The sequence below is a fragment of the Oncorhynchus tshawytscha genome, linkage group LG01 (genome assembly GCF_018296145.1).
Source record: "Oncorhynchus tshawytscha isolate Ot180627B linkage group LG01, Otsh_v2.0, whole genome shotgun sequence".
In the NCBI taxonomy this organism is placed as follows: Eukaryota; Metazoa; Chordata; class Actinopteri; order Salmoniformes; family Salmonidae; genus Oncorhynchus; species Oncorhynchus tshawytscha.
Genome location: NC_056429.1, coordinates 75,908,774 through 75,924,549, shown reverse-complemented (window position 1 = coordinate 75,924,549; position 15,776 = coordinate 75,908,774). Strand labels below are relative to the sequence as shown.

Here is a 15,776-nt window from a genome sequence, read left to right as displayed (position 1 = left end):
TGAGTTTGTCGTGGGTGATTGTCCTTAGTGTCCTATGTGTACTCGTTGTTAGTTTGCACCAGATAGGCTGTTTCGGTTTCGTTTATTGTTTTTTGTAAGTTCGTGTTTTTTTGTTATATTAAACATGGATCGCAATCGACACGCTGCAGTTTGGTCCGACTCTCTTTCATCACCACTAGAAAACCGTTACAGAATCACCCACCACCAACGGACCAAGCGGCGTGTCAACAGGCAGGAGCAGCCGAAAAAGGAGATGCTCACCAAGGATTTCTGGTCATGGGAGGAGATCTTCGACGGGAGAGGACCCTGGGCTAAACCAGGGAGTGTAGCCGCCCAAAGGAGCAACAGGAGAAGAGGCAACAGAGGCAGCAGCAGCAGGAGCAGCAGCAGCTACAGTGGGAGAGGTTGCACCACCTGGAGTTATGGACATGGGAGGAGGAATTGGACGGTAAAGGACCCTGGAATGAGCCTGGAGATTATTGTCGCCCCAAAGCCGAGCTGGAGGCAGCAAAAGCAGAGAGGCGGCATTATGAGGAGCTAGCACGGCAGAGCGGATGGAAGCCCGAGAGTCAGCCCCAAAATTTCTTGGGGGGGGCTTACAGGGAGTATGGCTATGCCAGGTAGGAGACCTGCGCAAACTCCCTGTGCTTACCGGGGGCTGGAGAGACCGGGCAGGCACCGTGTTATGCTGTGGAGCGCACGGTGTCTCCAGTGCGGGTGCACAGCCCGGTTCGGTATATTCCAGCTCCGCGTATCGGCCGGGCTTCCGAGCCAAATGCCATGAAGCCGGCTCTACGCATCTGGTCCCCAGTGCGTCTCCTTGGGCCGGCTTACATGGCACCAGCCTTGCGCTCGGTGTCTCCGGTTCGCCTGCATAGCCCAGTGCAGGCTATTCCACCTCGCCGCACTGGCAGGGCAACCGGGAGCATTCAACCAGGTAAGGTTGGGCAGGCTCGGTGCTCAAGAGCTCCAGTGCGCCTGCACGGTCCGGTCTATCCAGTACCACCTCCACACCCCAGCCCTCCGGTAGCAGCTCCCCGCACCAGGCTTCCTGTGCGTGTCCTCGGTCCAGTACCACCAGTACCAGCACCACGCATCAGGCCTACAGTGCGCCTCGCCTCTCCAGCGCTGTCGGAGCCTTTCTCCTCTCCTGCGCTGCCGAAGTCTCCCGCCTATCTAGCGCTGTCGGAGCTTTCCTCATCTCCAGCGCTGCCGGAGTCTCCCGCCTGTTCAGCGCAGCCAGAGCTGCCAGTCTGCATGAAGCAGCCAGAGCTGTCAGTCTACATGAAGCAGCCCGCGCTGCCAGTCTGCATGAAGCAGCCAGTCTACATGGAGCAGCCAGAGCTGTCAGTCTACATGGAGCAGCCAGAGCTGTCAGTCTGCATGGAGCAGCCAGAGCTGTCAGTCCGCATGGAGCAGCCAGAGCTGTCAGTCCGCATGGAGCAGCCAGAGCTGTCAGTCCGCATGGAGCAGCCAGAGCTGTCAGTCCGCATGGAGCAGCCAGAGCTGTCAGTCCGCATGGAGCAGCCCGAGCTGTCAGTCTACATGAAGCAGCCCGAGCTGCCAGTCTGCATGAAGCAGTCAGTCTACATGGAGCAGCCAGAGCTGTCAGTCCGCATGGAGCAGCCAGAGCTGTCAGTCTACATGAAGCAGCCCGAGCTGCCAGTCTGCATGAAGCAGCCAGTCTACATGGAGCAGCCAGAGCTGTCAGTCTGCATGAAGCAGCCAGAGATGTCAGTCTGCATAGAGCAGCCAGTCTGCATGGAGCAGCCAGTCTGCATGGAGCTGCCAGTCTGCATGGAGCTGCCAGTCTGCACGGAGCTGCCAGTCTGCACGGAGCTGTCAGTCTGCACGGAGCTGTCAGTCTGCACGGAGCTGTCAGTCTGTAAGGAGCTGCCAGTCTGCAAGGAGCTGCCAGTCAGCACGGAGCCGCCAGAGCGGTCAGTCTGTAAGAAGCCGCCAGAGCTGTCAGCCTATATGGGGCAGCTAGTGCCGCCAGTCTGCCCAGCGCCGCCAGTGCCCCCAGTCTGCCCAGCGCCGCCAGTCTGTCCAGCGTCGCCAGTCTGCCCAGCGTCGCCAGTCTGCCCAGCGTCGCCAGTCTGCCCAGCGTCGCCAGTCTGCCCAGCACCGCCAGTCTGCCCAGCACCGCCAGTCTGCCCAGCGCCGCCAGTCTGCCCAGCGTCGTCAGTCTGCCCAGCGCCGCCAGTCTGCCCAGCGCCGCCAGTCTGCCCAGCGCCGCCAGTCTGCCCAGCATCGCCAGTCTGCCCAGCGCCGCCAGTCTGCCCAGCGCCGCCAGATCTGCCAGTCTGCCCAGCGCCGCCAGATCTGCCAGTCAGCCAGACTCTTCCAGATCTGCCAGTCAACCAGACTCTTCCAGATCTGCCAGTCAGCCAGACTCTTCCAGATCTGCCAGTCAGCCAGACTCTTCCAGATCTGCCAGTCAGCCAGACCCTTCCAGATCTGCCAGTCAACCAGACTCTTCCAGATCTGCCAGTCAACCAGACTCTTCCAGATCTGCCAGTCAACCAGACTCTTCCAGATCTGCCAGTCAGCCAGGATCTGCCAGTCAGCCAGGATCTGCCAGTCAGCCAGGATCTGCTGAGACCACCAGCCAGCCAGGAGCTGGTAGATCTATTTACCGGCCTGAGCTTCCTCTCACTCCTGAGCTTCCTCTCACTCCTGAGCTTCCTCTCACTCCTGAGCTTCCTCTCACTCCTGAGCTTCCTCTCACTCCTGAGCTTCCTCTCACTCCTGAGCTTCCTCTCACTCCTGAGCTTCCTCTCACTCCTGAGCTTTCTCTCACTCCTGAGCTTTCTCTCACTCCCGAGCTTCCCCTCAGTCCCGAGCTGCCTCGGTCCCGAGCTGTCCTTCAGTCCCGATCTGCTCCTCAGTCCAGTGGGGTTCTGGGTGAGGACTACTAGGCCATGGTCGGCGGCGAGGGTGGACTATCCAGGGACGAAGGGAGAGGGGACTAAGACATTAAAGGAGTGGGGTCCACGCCCCGCGCCGGAGCCGCCACCATGGACAGACGCCCACCCGGACCCTCCCTATTGTTTTGAGGTGCGTTCGGGAGTCCGCACCTTAGGGGGGTTCTGTCACGCCCTGGTCAAAGTATTTTGTGTTCATCTTTATGTATTTGGTCAGGCCAGGGTGTGGCATGGGGTTTTTGTAATTGTGGTGTGTTTGTCTTGGGGTTTTGGTGGTGGTATTGGGATTGTAGCTTAGTGGGTTGTCTAGCAAAGTCTATGGCTGTCTGGAGTGGTTCTCAATCAGAGGCAGATGCTTATCGTTGTCTCTGATTGGGAACCATATTTAGGCAGCCATATTCTTTGAGTTTGTCGTGGGTGATTGTCCTTAGTGTCCTATGTACTCGTTGTTAGTTTGCACCAGATAGGCTGTTTCGGTTTCGTTTATTGTTTTTGTAAGTTCGTGTTTTTTTGTTATATTAAACATGGATCGCATCGACACGCTGCAGTTTGGTCCGACTCTCTTTCATCACCACTAGAAAACCGTTACAGGTGGGCAGTTTTTGTATTATTTTCCTTTGTTGGGGACTCCCAGATCATGTTCCCAATTCCAAATTGAGTGATTTGTCTCTCCTATTTTCATATGTCGTATTGTAACAGATACCTTTGTTTTTGTTATTTATGAATATATTTTCCGTCACGCAAACAATGCTTCCTCAATTCTCACATAAAACTGAGCACATAAGTTTGGCACACAAAATAGGATACCATCTATGACCGACCACTTGATAATGTCACACTACCACATTGTTACTTACCATGCAGCCTTTCTCAAAAATGTTGCTAGATTTGAGTAAAACCCCACTTTATCAGGGTCTCTAAAAATAACATGATTGACATAAACCATATTGCGCCTTACTGTCAGTGGTTACCTGCAGTGCGGTTAGGATGTTGGCCAGGGCCTGGCCGTAAGTGTCATGGCAGTGAACGGCCAGAGCGCTGCTGGGTACCTCCTTCTTGACGCTGTGTAACATCTTGGCCATGGAGCCTGGGGTGCCCACGCCGATAGTATCCCCCAGAGACACCTCGTAGCAGCCCAGTTCATACAACCTCTTCACCACCTATAGCCAAGAATAGAGCAACTTAACAAAACAAGTCCCTTGGACATGCAGGAGAAACAGACAGGAGCTCATAGCTACAGCATTACAGACATCTGAATGTTTTCTCTTTGTCTAGAAAAGGAAATGGGTCCTTATGGGGATTTGACATTGTTTAGATTACATGTACACATATAAAGTAGGCAATGCAGAAATTGTGTCTTACCTCTGCAACTTTAGTGGATTCAATGGGTCCCTCATATGGACATCCTAGTGCACAAGAAACATATCTAAAAGAAAACATACATGGGTCATAAACACACATGGCATATATTAATACATGGGTCATAAACACACATGGCATATATTAATACATGGGTCATAAACACACATGGCATATATTAATACATGGGTCATAAACACACATGGCATATATTAATACATGGGTCATAAACACACATGGCATATATTAATACATGGGTCATAAACACACATGGCATATATTAATACATGGGTCATAAACATGTAAACTTTGGCAAATGTCACAAAGTGAATTGTACTAAAATGTAATCTCTCTCTTGTCAAAAAGTCATATCATTTATTCTGTCTGTCATTAGAATTATGGTAGAGCATAAAATGAACAGCTCTTTTTTTCTCAATTCACTACCCGCTAACTGCCAGAGCAATATAGACTTCACATTTTATATCGAATTGGTGTTGAATATCTTGTTATATGTTCCTTATGTTGTTGACAGTAGTAATGAGAAATTATGCAGGGGGATGAAGCAAACTGTATGTCTATTCCATATGTGTAGGAAATGTTCACCGCTTGAAATAGTGGACAACATGTGAAAAGTAGAAAATGTTTCTCTTGGGCTCTCGGTCGTTAGACGATACTTCAGTTTGTAACCGGAATTTCCAGCAACTTCTAGCTGGACTCCAGGGAAGGGAGTGCTGCCCTAACCATCTCCAACAGCCGGCATTAAATCACATTTGCCAGAACGCCTGTGTCAAACTGATGCGTTGCCATGTCAATGTGCAGTTGTTTGGGTGAAAGGGGTGCTACTGTACCACTGAATTTAAACATGCTTCATGTCAGCGGTTCTGTACTGTACATCTGGACTTGTAGTTGTAGTAACACATAGAGCGATGCAGTGCACATCTGGAACTTCGCTTATTAACCTATTATTTCTGGAGTCATTTAACGCTGTGTTCCTTTGCTAATAGAGAGAGTAACAATAGGCCTCTGAAACATTTCACTGTAGTGTTTTCAATGTCAAATTGTTAATGTAAACATACACTATTTCACAACACACCTGCGAAGTGAACACACATGTTTAACTAACTATTTTGTTTATCATCAACATCAACTCTTGCACTGATAACTTGATTGTAATTTGAGTAAAGAAATTGCATTTTGCATTGTTCATGGTTGATATCAGCTATAGAGCCTATGGAATGAATGCAAGATGTTAAAGTCAAATCGTTTTACTCTGGTGAAGAAGCAAGTGAGGAATGATACAAACCCACGGACTGGAATCTGTCGTTGTTTGGCAGTGCAAATTACTTCCTCGAACCTCAGAATGCTCTCATCTATAGAGCAGTTGATGTTTTTCCTACTGAAGGTCTCAGATGCAGACCCAAACACGGCCACTTCAGTAGCACCAGCTGCAACCTTCAACAGGACAGAAGGAAGTTGCAACAGATATCAATTCTTTAGATATAATATTATGCAACACACAATCACTGTAAAACGTTTCCATTAATCTCAGGCATAAAGTGTACTCAGCTTTGATGTAGCACTATATATATTAACGGTAGTCATATCGGGGGAGCCTGGGGAGATATCTGTTCATTTTGAAGAGTGTGATTTATTGCATGAATAATGAAATGCTTACAGCATCCTGAAAGCCATGCATGTTGGGTGTCAGAACTGGATAACGAACATGAGAAGATCTGTGGATGGCTTGAAGTACTTCAGTGTGGTCCGCCATCTGGACAACAGACAAAAGCATAAGCATGTTTACAAAACATATCAACAAAGTATAGTCTCTTCCCATAGCTGCTGGTGAAGCGCCCTGCAACTGGCAAGTGAGACTAGCATGTAAAACTTATATTTACTAGAAGCTCATATAGAAATAGAGCTAGCTGTTCCACATCATATGTCTCAATACTCAATACTAACACAGTCATCTGTAGTTTATTTAATGAGGTGAGATGTCTTATATTTTACATATGCGAACAAAATAAAGCTGCTTGGAATAGGCCTATATCTCAGTGTCACACTGCTTTGCTTTATCTTGGCTAGGTCACAGTTGTAAATGAGAACTTGTTCTCAACTAGCCTACCTGGTTAAATAGAGTTGAAATAAAAAATAAATAAAAAGGATTTCCCCCCCCAAACATCTGCGGGTCTAGGGAATAACTGTGATGATGGAGAAGCAGGTTTCCCCTCCGTAGTCCTGGGGAGAACAATAAGAGCCTAATAAAATCACTCAGCACACTTTCTGGGCACACAAAGAAGAGTTATTACCTGCGGTACCCACTTTGAAGACACAAAACTGGTGGCCTCGATCACAGGCAGGCCTGTTTCTGAGAGCATGTCTATCAGCTGGATTTTGACTCCTGTTGGAACCATTTCCTGGAAAACAATGACATGGAGACCAGCTCTTTCAGGATCTGATTCTGATCCCCTCTCAAGATTGGAGGTATCTGGACAATTCAGCTGCAATGTCTTTGCAATCAGAGTAATTTACAGCACTCACCTGCTACTTGTACTTATTCCAAACATATTTCCTACAATTACAGCGTGTACTACCCCCAGTGTTTCACTTTGTCATCATGTCAATCTGTACAGCCACAGCAGACTTGAATATGGGAATGATAAAATTGTGACATACTATACTCATACTAAACATTCAACATATGAGCCATCTGGTAAAATTTTGTCATGTTTCCCATAGATTTCAAGGGCAGTTGGTGTTCATTTGATCAATCACTTTTTTGAGAAGAAAATGTGAAACACATGCCTTGGGTAATCATAGAAAAATAATCCATATGTTTAAGGGGATCATCAAATCAACCCGGAATCAATCAAAAGGATTGTTACATAATACAAAACTAAATGTGGGCTTGCCACAAAGGAAGTAAGCTTTCAGCTTTCAGATGTCATATTGAGTTTGTAATGGTGTAGTGTGTAGTGAACATAAATCATTTGTAGGGGAGACCGGGGTTGTTTTCACATGTTTTACTCTCATGTGTATTCCTCAGGACCAATATATCTTAGAAGACTCTTTTCAATATTAGACATTTTTATTTATTTTTTTAGTTTACCTTTATTTAACCAGGCAAGTCAGTTAAGAACAAATTCTTATTTTCAATGACGGCCTAGGAACAGTGGGTTAACTGCCTGTTCAGGGGCAGAACGACAGATTTGTACCTTGTCAGCTCGGGGGTTTGAACTTGCAACCTTCCGGTTACTAGTCCAATGCTCTAAACACTAGGCTACCCTACCCTTGCAACCTTCTTGGGTCTTGGGTTGAAATGGGAACATTTTTATCCTCATATCTTATACCAACGTGGAGTTATTTGCCATCAAACACACTCATTGCGGGGTTGGATGTCACACTATGGGGTTGGTCGTCACAATGTTTGCTAGTAGCTTATTCCTTTTGCAACAGGAAATAAAGCAATAAAACAGAGTCTTAGACATAGCCTTTCTTTGATTGAACGATATTCCTAACAAAATTCAGCATTTACAGTGCCTTGCGAAAGTATTCGGCCCCCTTGAACTTTGCGACCTTTTGCCACATTTCAGGCTTCAAACATAAAGATTTAAAACTGTATTTTTTTGTGAAGAATCAACCACAAGTGGGACACAATCATGAAGTGGAACGACATTTATTGGATATTTCAAACTTTTTTAACAAATCAAAAACTGAAAAATTGGGCGTGCAAAATTATTCAGCCCCCTTAAGTTAATACTTTGTAGCGCCACCTTTTGCTGCGATTACAGCTGTAAGTCGCTTGGGGTATGTCTCTATCAGTTTTGCACATCGAGAGACTGAAATTATTTCCCATTCCTCCATGCAAAACAGCTCGAGCTCAGTGAGGTTGGATGGAGAGCATTTGTGAACAGCAGTTTTCAGTTCTTTCCACAGATTCTCGATTGGATTCAGGTCTGGACTTTGACTTGGCCATTCTAACACCTGGATATGTTTATTTTTGAACCATTCCATTGTAGATTTTGCTTTATGTTTTGGATCATTGTCTTGTTGGAAGACAAATCTCCGTCCCAGTCTCAGGTCTTTTGCAGACTCCATCAGGTTTTCTTCCAGAATGGTCCTGTATTTGGCTCCATCCATCTTCCCATCAATTTTAACCATCTTCCCTGTCCCTGCTGAAGAAAAGCAGGCCCAAACCATGATGCTGCCACCACCATGTTTGACAGTGGGGATGGTGTGTTCAGGGTGATGAGCTGTGTTGCTTTTACGCCAAACATAACGTTTTGCGTTGTTGCCAAAAAGTTCAATTTTGGTTTCATCTGACCAGAGCACCTTCTTCCACATGTTTGGTGTGTCTCCCAGGTGGCTTGTGGCAAACTTTAAACGACACTTTTATGGATATCTTTAAGAAATGGCTTTCTTCTTGCCACTCTTCCATAAAGGCCAGATTTGTGCAATATACAACTGATTGTTGTCCTATGGACAGAGTCTCCCACCTCAGCTGTAGATCTCTGCAGTTCATCCAGAGTGATCATGCGCCTCTTGGCTGCATCTCTGATCAGTCTTCTCCTTGTATGAGCTGAAAGTTTAGAGGGACGGCCAGGTCTTGGTAGATTTGCAGTGGTCTGATACTCCTTCCATTTCAATATTATCGCTTGCACAGTGCTCCTTGGGATGTTTAAAGCTTGTGAAATATTTTTGTATCCAAATCCGGCTTTAAACTTCTTCACAACAGTATCTCGGACCTGCCTGGTGTGTTCCTTGTTCTTCATGATGCTCTCTGCGCTTTTAACGGACCTCTGAGACTATCACAGTGCAGGTGCATTTATACGGAGACTTGATTACACACAGGTGGATTGTATTTATCATCATTAGTCATTTAGGTCAACATTGGATCATTCAGAGATCCTCACTGAACTTCTGGAGAGAGTTTGCTGCACTGAAAGTAAAGGGGCTGAATAATTTTGCACGCCCAATTTTTCAGTTTTTGATTTGTTAAAAAGTTTGAAATATCCAATAAATGTCGTTCCACTTCATGATTGTGTCCCACTTGTTGTTGATTCTTCACAAAAAAATACAGTTTTATATCTTTATGTTTGAAGCCTGAAATGTGGCAAAAGGTCGCAAAGTTCAAGGGGGCCGAATACATTCGCAAGGCACTGTATGCCTTAAGAATAACATGACATTTTGAGTAAATTTGTGTATGCATGTTCAGCTTTTATGCATGTGTGTGCGTGTGTGTGTGCATGCGTGTGTGTGTGTGCGTGTGTGTGTGTGTGTGGTTTTGTAACAGAAAAAGATGTGTTTGAAAGAGAGGCAATGAAGGGAGCTCTTTATAGCACAAGCACAAAAAAGCTTGGAATTTATTGTATACTGGCAGTGATAATGTTGATAGTGACAACCAACCCCATATTCCAGTTGACAACCATCCCCTGAGACACAGGGCCATAACTAGGATTTTTGTTTTAGTGAGGTCCAGAAGGGGGGGGGGGACTGTCTCAGCCTCACCACTGAGCGTCACATCACTGTCTGTCTCAGGAGCCTACTCTCTTTAAAGCAATGTTATTATTAGAACTTAGTTGTGTATTTTTTGCTCCTGCTGAGGTAGGCTCCGTTTAACGTTAGCTTCTTATTTCATCCTTCTAGCTAGATAAAATACTAACCAGAGACCTTCAATGTTACTGCAATAGAAGTATCTGCTGGCAGATAGCCACCTGACTGATATACAGTGCCTTGCGAAAGTATTCGGCCCCCTTGAACTTTGCGACCTTTTGCCACATTTCAGGCTGGCGCTACAAAGTATTAACTTAAGGGGACTGAATAATTTTGCACGCCCAATTTTTCAGTTTTTGATTTGTTAAAAAAGTTTGAAATATCCAATAAATGTCGTTCCACTTCATGATTGTGTCCCACTTGTGGTTGATTCTTCACAAAAAAATACAGTTTTAAATCTTTATGTTTGAAGCCTGAAATGTGGCAAAAGGTCGCAAAGTTCAAGGGGGCCGAATACTTTCGCAAGGCACTGTATCTATAAGTGACTATTTACCAGTTGGGCACTTTCTGAGAGTCTGTAGGGATGTCTATAGACACGTCAGGAGTCACAGGACGGCTTTAAAATGGCCTTTCGTCCGATATCCCGCAAACACACTGTCAGCAGCATCTCTAGACTAGTTGCCTATTGAGCTGACTGAGAAATGGGGTAGTGTATTTCAGGTCACCCTCGACCTGTGCAGCGAGAGGGCTCAGTTAGACGCTTGAGAGAGTGGTGAATGTGCTGCTAAAAAGGCAAAACATAACGAACAAACCACTGTTTATGATTCCACTCGTTTGGAAAGAGGCAGACATGATTAGATCTCAGTCAGATCAAGAGTATAAGAAATCTGCCCTCATGATTGATTTTCTTCATGGTATACATGTTTTTATTGTGCACAATATATATATATATTTACAGTTAAAGTCGGAAGTTTACATACACCTTAGCCAAATACATTTAAACTCAGTTTTTCACAATTCCTGACATTTAATCCTAGTAAAAAGTCCCTGACCTAGGTCAGTTAGGATCACCACTTTATTTTAAGAATGTGAAATGTCAGAAAAATAGCAGAGAGAATGATTTATCTCAGTTTTTATTTCTTTCATCACATTCCCAGTGGGTCAGAAGTTAACATACACTCAATTAGTATTTGGTAGCATTGCCTTTAAATTGTTTAACTTGGGTCAAACATTTCGGGTAGCCTTCCACAAGCTTCCCACAATAAGTTGAGTGAATTTTGGCACATTCCTCCTGACAGAGCTGGTGTAACTGAGTCAGACTTGTAGGCCTCCTTGCTCGCACGCGCTTTTTCACTTCTGCCCGCAAATTTTCTATAGGATTGAGGTCAGGGCTTTGTGATGGCCATTCCAATACCTTGACTATGTTATCCTTAAGCCATTTTGCCACAACTTTGGAAGTATGCTTGGGGTCATTGTCCATTTGGAAGACCCATTTGCGACCAAGCTTTAACTTTCGGACTGATGTCTTGAGATGTTGCTTGAATAAATCCACGTAATTTTCCATCCTCATGATGTCATCTATTTTGTGAAATGCACCAGTCCCTCCTGCAGCAAAGCACCCCCACGACATGATGCTGCCACCCCCATTCTTCATGGTGGTGTTCTTCTGCTTGCAAGTCTCCCCTTTTTCCTCCAAATATAACGATGTTCATTATGGTCAAACAATTCTATTTTAATTTCATCAGACCAGAGGACATATCTACAAAAAGAACGATCTTTGTCCTCATGTGCAGATGCAAACCGTAGTCTGGCTTTTCTATGGCGGTTTTGGAGCAGTGGTTTCTTCCTTGCTGAGCTGCCTTTCAGGTTATGTCGATAGGACTCGTTTTACTGTGGATATAGATACTTTTGTACCTGTTTCCTCCAGCATCTTCACAAGGTCCTTTGCTATTTTTCTGGGATTGATTTGCACTTTTCCCACCAAAGTATGTTCATCTCTAGGAGACAGAATGTGTCTCCTTCCTGAGCGGTATGGCGGCTGCATGGTCCCATGGTGCTTACACTTGAGAACTATTGTTTGTACAGATGAACGTGGTACTTTAAGACGTTTAGACATTTCTCCCAAGGATGAACCAGACTTGTGGAGGTCTACAATTTATTTGCTGAGGTCTTGGCTGATTTCTTTTGAGTTTCCCATGATGTCAAGCAAAGAGGCACTGAGTTTGAAGGTAGGCCTTGAAATACATCCACAGGTACACCTCCAATTGACTCAAATTATGTCAATTAGCCTATCAGAAGCTTCTAAAGTCATGACATCATTTTCTGGAATTTTCCAGGCTGTTTAAAGGCACAGTCAACTTAGTGGATGTAAACTTCTGACCCACTGGAATTGTGATACAGTGAATTATATGTGAAATAATCAGTCTGTAAACAATTGTTGAAAAAATGACTTGTGTCATGCACAAAGTAGATGTCCTAACTGACTTGCCAAAACTATAGTTTGTTAACAAGAAATTTGTGGAGTGGTTGAAAAACTAGTTTTAATGACTCCAAACCAAGTGTCTGTATACTTCTGACTTCAACTGTATATATATATATATATATATATATATATATATATATATATATATATATATATATATATATATATATATATATATATATATATATATATATAGACCAACCCCAGTCTCCCCTAAATGAACATTACTTATTTGGGTGTTCATGGGTGGTGGGGGTTCTGTGTATTGTCAGATGGGTGACTGTGACTAAAAGATTTACCTTTTCATTTTGAAGTCCGTCTCTTGGCCCGACTTCAACAATTTTAACATACTCTGGGTATTCATGTGTTAAAGCGCGCTAAAAACGGAAAAATGAAAATAAAGAGTAATGTTAGATGTTGAACATATCATTTTTAGATCTGTTGTCACAAACACTAATAAATCAATCAATCAAATGTATTTGATGAAGTCCTTTGTACATCAGCAGATGTCACAAAGTGCTTTACAGATACACAGCCCTAAACCCCAAAGAGCAAGCAATGCAGATGCAGACACACGGTGGCTAGGAAAAACTACCTAGAAGGCAGGAACCTAGGAAATAACCTAGAGAGGAACCAAGCTCTGAGGTACAGCCAGTCCTCTTCTGGCAGTCTCTTCTGGCTGTAGCACTAACACATGATTATTTGTACCTTCAACTCTGTTTCTCTTCTCCCATAATGTGTGTTACAACCTTAATCCCTTACGCCAGAACAATTGAGCTTCAGGTCACTGCTGGCGCTTTAATAATATATGAAATGTTTTCTTTAAACTGTCAAATGTGTGTCAGTTTTGAGTATCTAAATGTATCTGGTAAATTTGACAGTTGACAACAAAACCAGTCTACCAACAACAATATTACAGAGTTTGGGATGTTATACCTGACTAGTAACTCATCTAACTATAGTAGAGGGAACAGATGTGCGGACGAGCGGAAGTAAAAGGGTTCTCACTTGATGCACTCTCTCTATCTGACAATAAAAATACTTCAAACAGACAATGCGGGAGGAACAGGATCCTGCTTTTAGGCCTCAAGTCAACAGTGGTACAATACTAAACAAATTGGTTATTACTTAATTGGCACACTAATTATTTTATATGCTCTTATCACGACAATGGAATTTATTCCGAAATAGAGCATTTGCACAATGTGATGTCACTTAATATAGTACCTGTTTCTACGTCCCTGGCTGATTTCCCCTCTCTGTCCTTTCACATGTCCCCGCCCTGCACCCTCCCTTTATGTCATGAGTGAGTCATGTGCGCAGAGCAGCAAAAGCAAGACAACAACCCCCACCTTCTCCTCCTGCAGCCAGCGTGCTAGCCATGGATAATCCTGGATTAGTTCCTCGTAGCTCAGGCAGTGCTTCACCGTGGTGGGAAAGTTACCCATCTGAAAGGCTCCCGTTCGACCTGTAGAGCTCCCCCAGGGTCATCTGGCTCCGACACCCGCAGTGATGGATCTTTACGTTCGACTGAATCGACTGCAACAAATGTACGTGTTGGAGTACTCTGACCAATATGCTCACGCATGCAGACAGGGTGGATGACTGAGGGTCTGGGTGCCACCCTCACTAAAACAATCACATTAGAGGACGGCAGCTGAGAGCAGAGAGCCGGGAGTGACTCAGCAGTTGCTATGGCAGCCGCATCCCTAGCAGGGAATGGATGGAGACTGAGAGAGAGGAGCGAGAGGAGAGAGAGAGAGTCAACGAGAGAGAGGGAGAGATACTAAAAGAGGGGGTGAGACAGAGTGGCACATGGATGGGATGGGTGGGTCAGTGGCTAGGTAGTTCACTGGGGACTGAAGTGTGAGCAAGTGTTTTGTCTGGACTAGCCTGACAGTGTTACAACCGACTGTGTGTGAGCTGAGCAGTCAGAAAGCGCTCAAAGGGGGAAGTACTTGCTTGAAGAGTCTCTGGGCTTTAGAATAAGAACAGTCACACACTGCTTATTCTAGGTCCCTCACTTCCCCGTTTCAGGATGAAATCTAAGGCTTCAGTGAAACAGGCTGCTTTGATTGATCTCCTGTGACTGAAACAGCTGAAGGTTTTCCATTGCCAGGCGTGCCAGTAGCTGCCAATGTCAACGTCGTAGCGTAATAAAATCCCCTTGTAAAGCCGGGGCACAATTTACCAGAGAAAGACCCATTCTTCCTCACCCAGATGTTAACAATAGAGAGGCTTAATGAAGTCCTAGAACTGAACCCTTTCACCACAATAAGCTGCCCTGCGATGAGAGACCCCTACCCCCCACTCAGGGGGAGAGAGGGAACTTGTATGACCGTCCTATGAAAGGTCTCCAGGTCTCTTTGTGTCACTGGGCTCCCAGGTTTATGTCCATCACTTGTCACCTCCCTAAATTTGAAAACTCCCTCATGGCAGATCATTTAGAATCCCGCCCACAACCTTCTTCCAGGCCACTGAAAATAGGGAAAGGTTTCAGAAGGGAATGCCAACCCTGCCATGTTCGCAGATGGTTTCCATGATAGGTGCATAAATCACTGTTAAATAGGAAGTAAGAGTTGAAATTAAATTGAAAGGTTGCTATTGTCATTTTAGTCAACTCAATCAAAACAGTTTGGCTGTAGGTTTACTATTCTGTGGAGTTTCTGAGGCAAGAATGAGGACACGTACATTTCCTTTAAAAACTCACAACACTTTTGCTTTTTCCAAATTTTGTTGTGTTACAGCTTGAATTTTAAATGTTTTTAATTGAGATTTTGCATCACTGATCTACACACAATACCCCATAATGTCAAAGTGGAATTATGTTTTTAGAAATGTAAAGAAATTCATTAAAAGTGAAAAGCTGAAATGTCTTGAGTATTCAATCCTTTTGTTATGGCAAGCCTAAATAAGTTCACGAGTAAAAATGTGCTAAACTTGTGTGCAATAATAGTGTTTAACATGATTTCTGAATAACTATCTCATCTCTGTACCCCAGACATACAATTATCTGTAAGGCCCCTATGTCGAGCAGTGAATTTCAAACACAGATTCAACCACAAAGATCAGGGAGGTTTTCCTATCAGTTACAGAGGAAATAACTGAAGACGGATGAACAACATTGTAGTTACTCCACAATACTAACATAAATGATAGAGTGAAAAGAAGGAAGCCTGTACAGAATAAAATAGACCAAAACATGCATCCTGTGTGCAATAAAGCATTACAGTAATACTGCAAATAATGTAGCAAAGAAATCAACTTTTTGTCTTGAATACAAAGCATTACGTTTGGGGCAAATCCAATACAACACATCACTCTTCATATTTTCAAGAATGGTGGTGGCTGCATCATGGGTATGATTGTGATTGGCAAGGACTAGGGAGTTTTTGTGGATAAAAAGAAGCGGAAGAGAGCTAAGCACCAGCCTGGTCTCATAGACTAAACTTAAATGTAAATCCGGGACACAGAAATGATTGTAATATGTTATGTTTGGTATGGTATGGTTAGAT

General features: G+C 44.5%; 1 protein-coding gene across 1 annotated transcript in view; it reads right to left on the bottom strand.

Annotated features, from left to right (window-relative positions):
* Positions 1 to 15,776, bottom strand: part of LOC112256863 (3-hydroxy-3-methylglutaryl-CoA lyase, cytoplasmic) — a 35,876-nt gene that overhangs the window by 16,752 nt on the left and 3,348 nt on the right. The window contains exons 2-8 of the mRNA XM_024430417.1: positions 13,614 to 13,800; positions 12,561 to 12,638; positions 6,596 to 6,703; positions 5,962 to 6,057; positions 5,590 to 5,738; positions 4,290 to 4,353; positions 3,899 to 4,087 (exon numbers count right to left, since the gene is read on the bottom strand). Coding sequence (XP_024286185.1) covers positions 3,899 to 4,087; positions 4,290 to 4,353; positions 5,590 to 5,738; positions 5,962 to 6,057; positions 6,596 to 6,703; positions 12,561 to 12,638; positions 13,614 to 13,709 — 780 coding nt within the window. The 5' untranslated portion in view covers positions 13,710 to 13,800. The remainder of the gene's footprint in view (positions 1 to 3,898; positions 4,088 to 4,289; positions 4,354 to 5,589; positions 5,739 to 5,961; positions 6,058 to 6,595; positions 6,704 to 12,560; positions 12,639 to 13,613; positions 13,801 to 15,776) is intronic.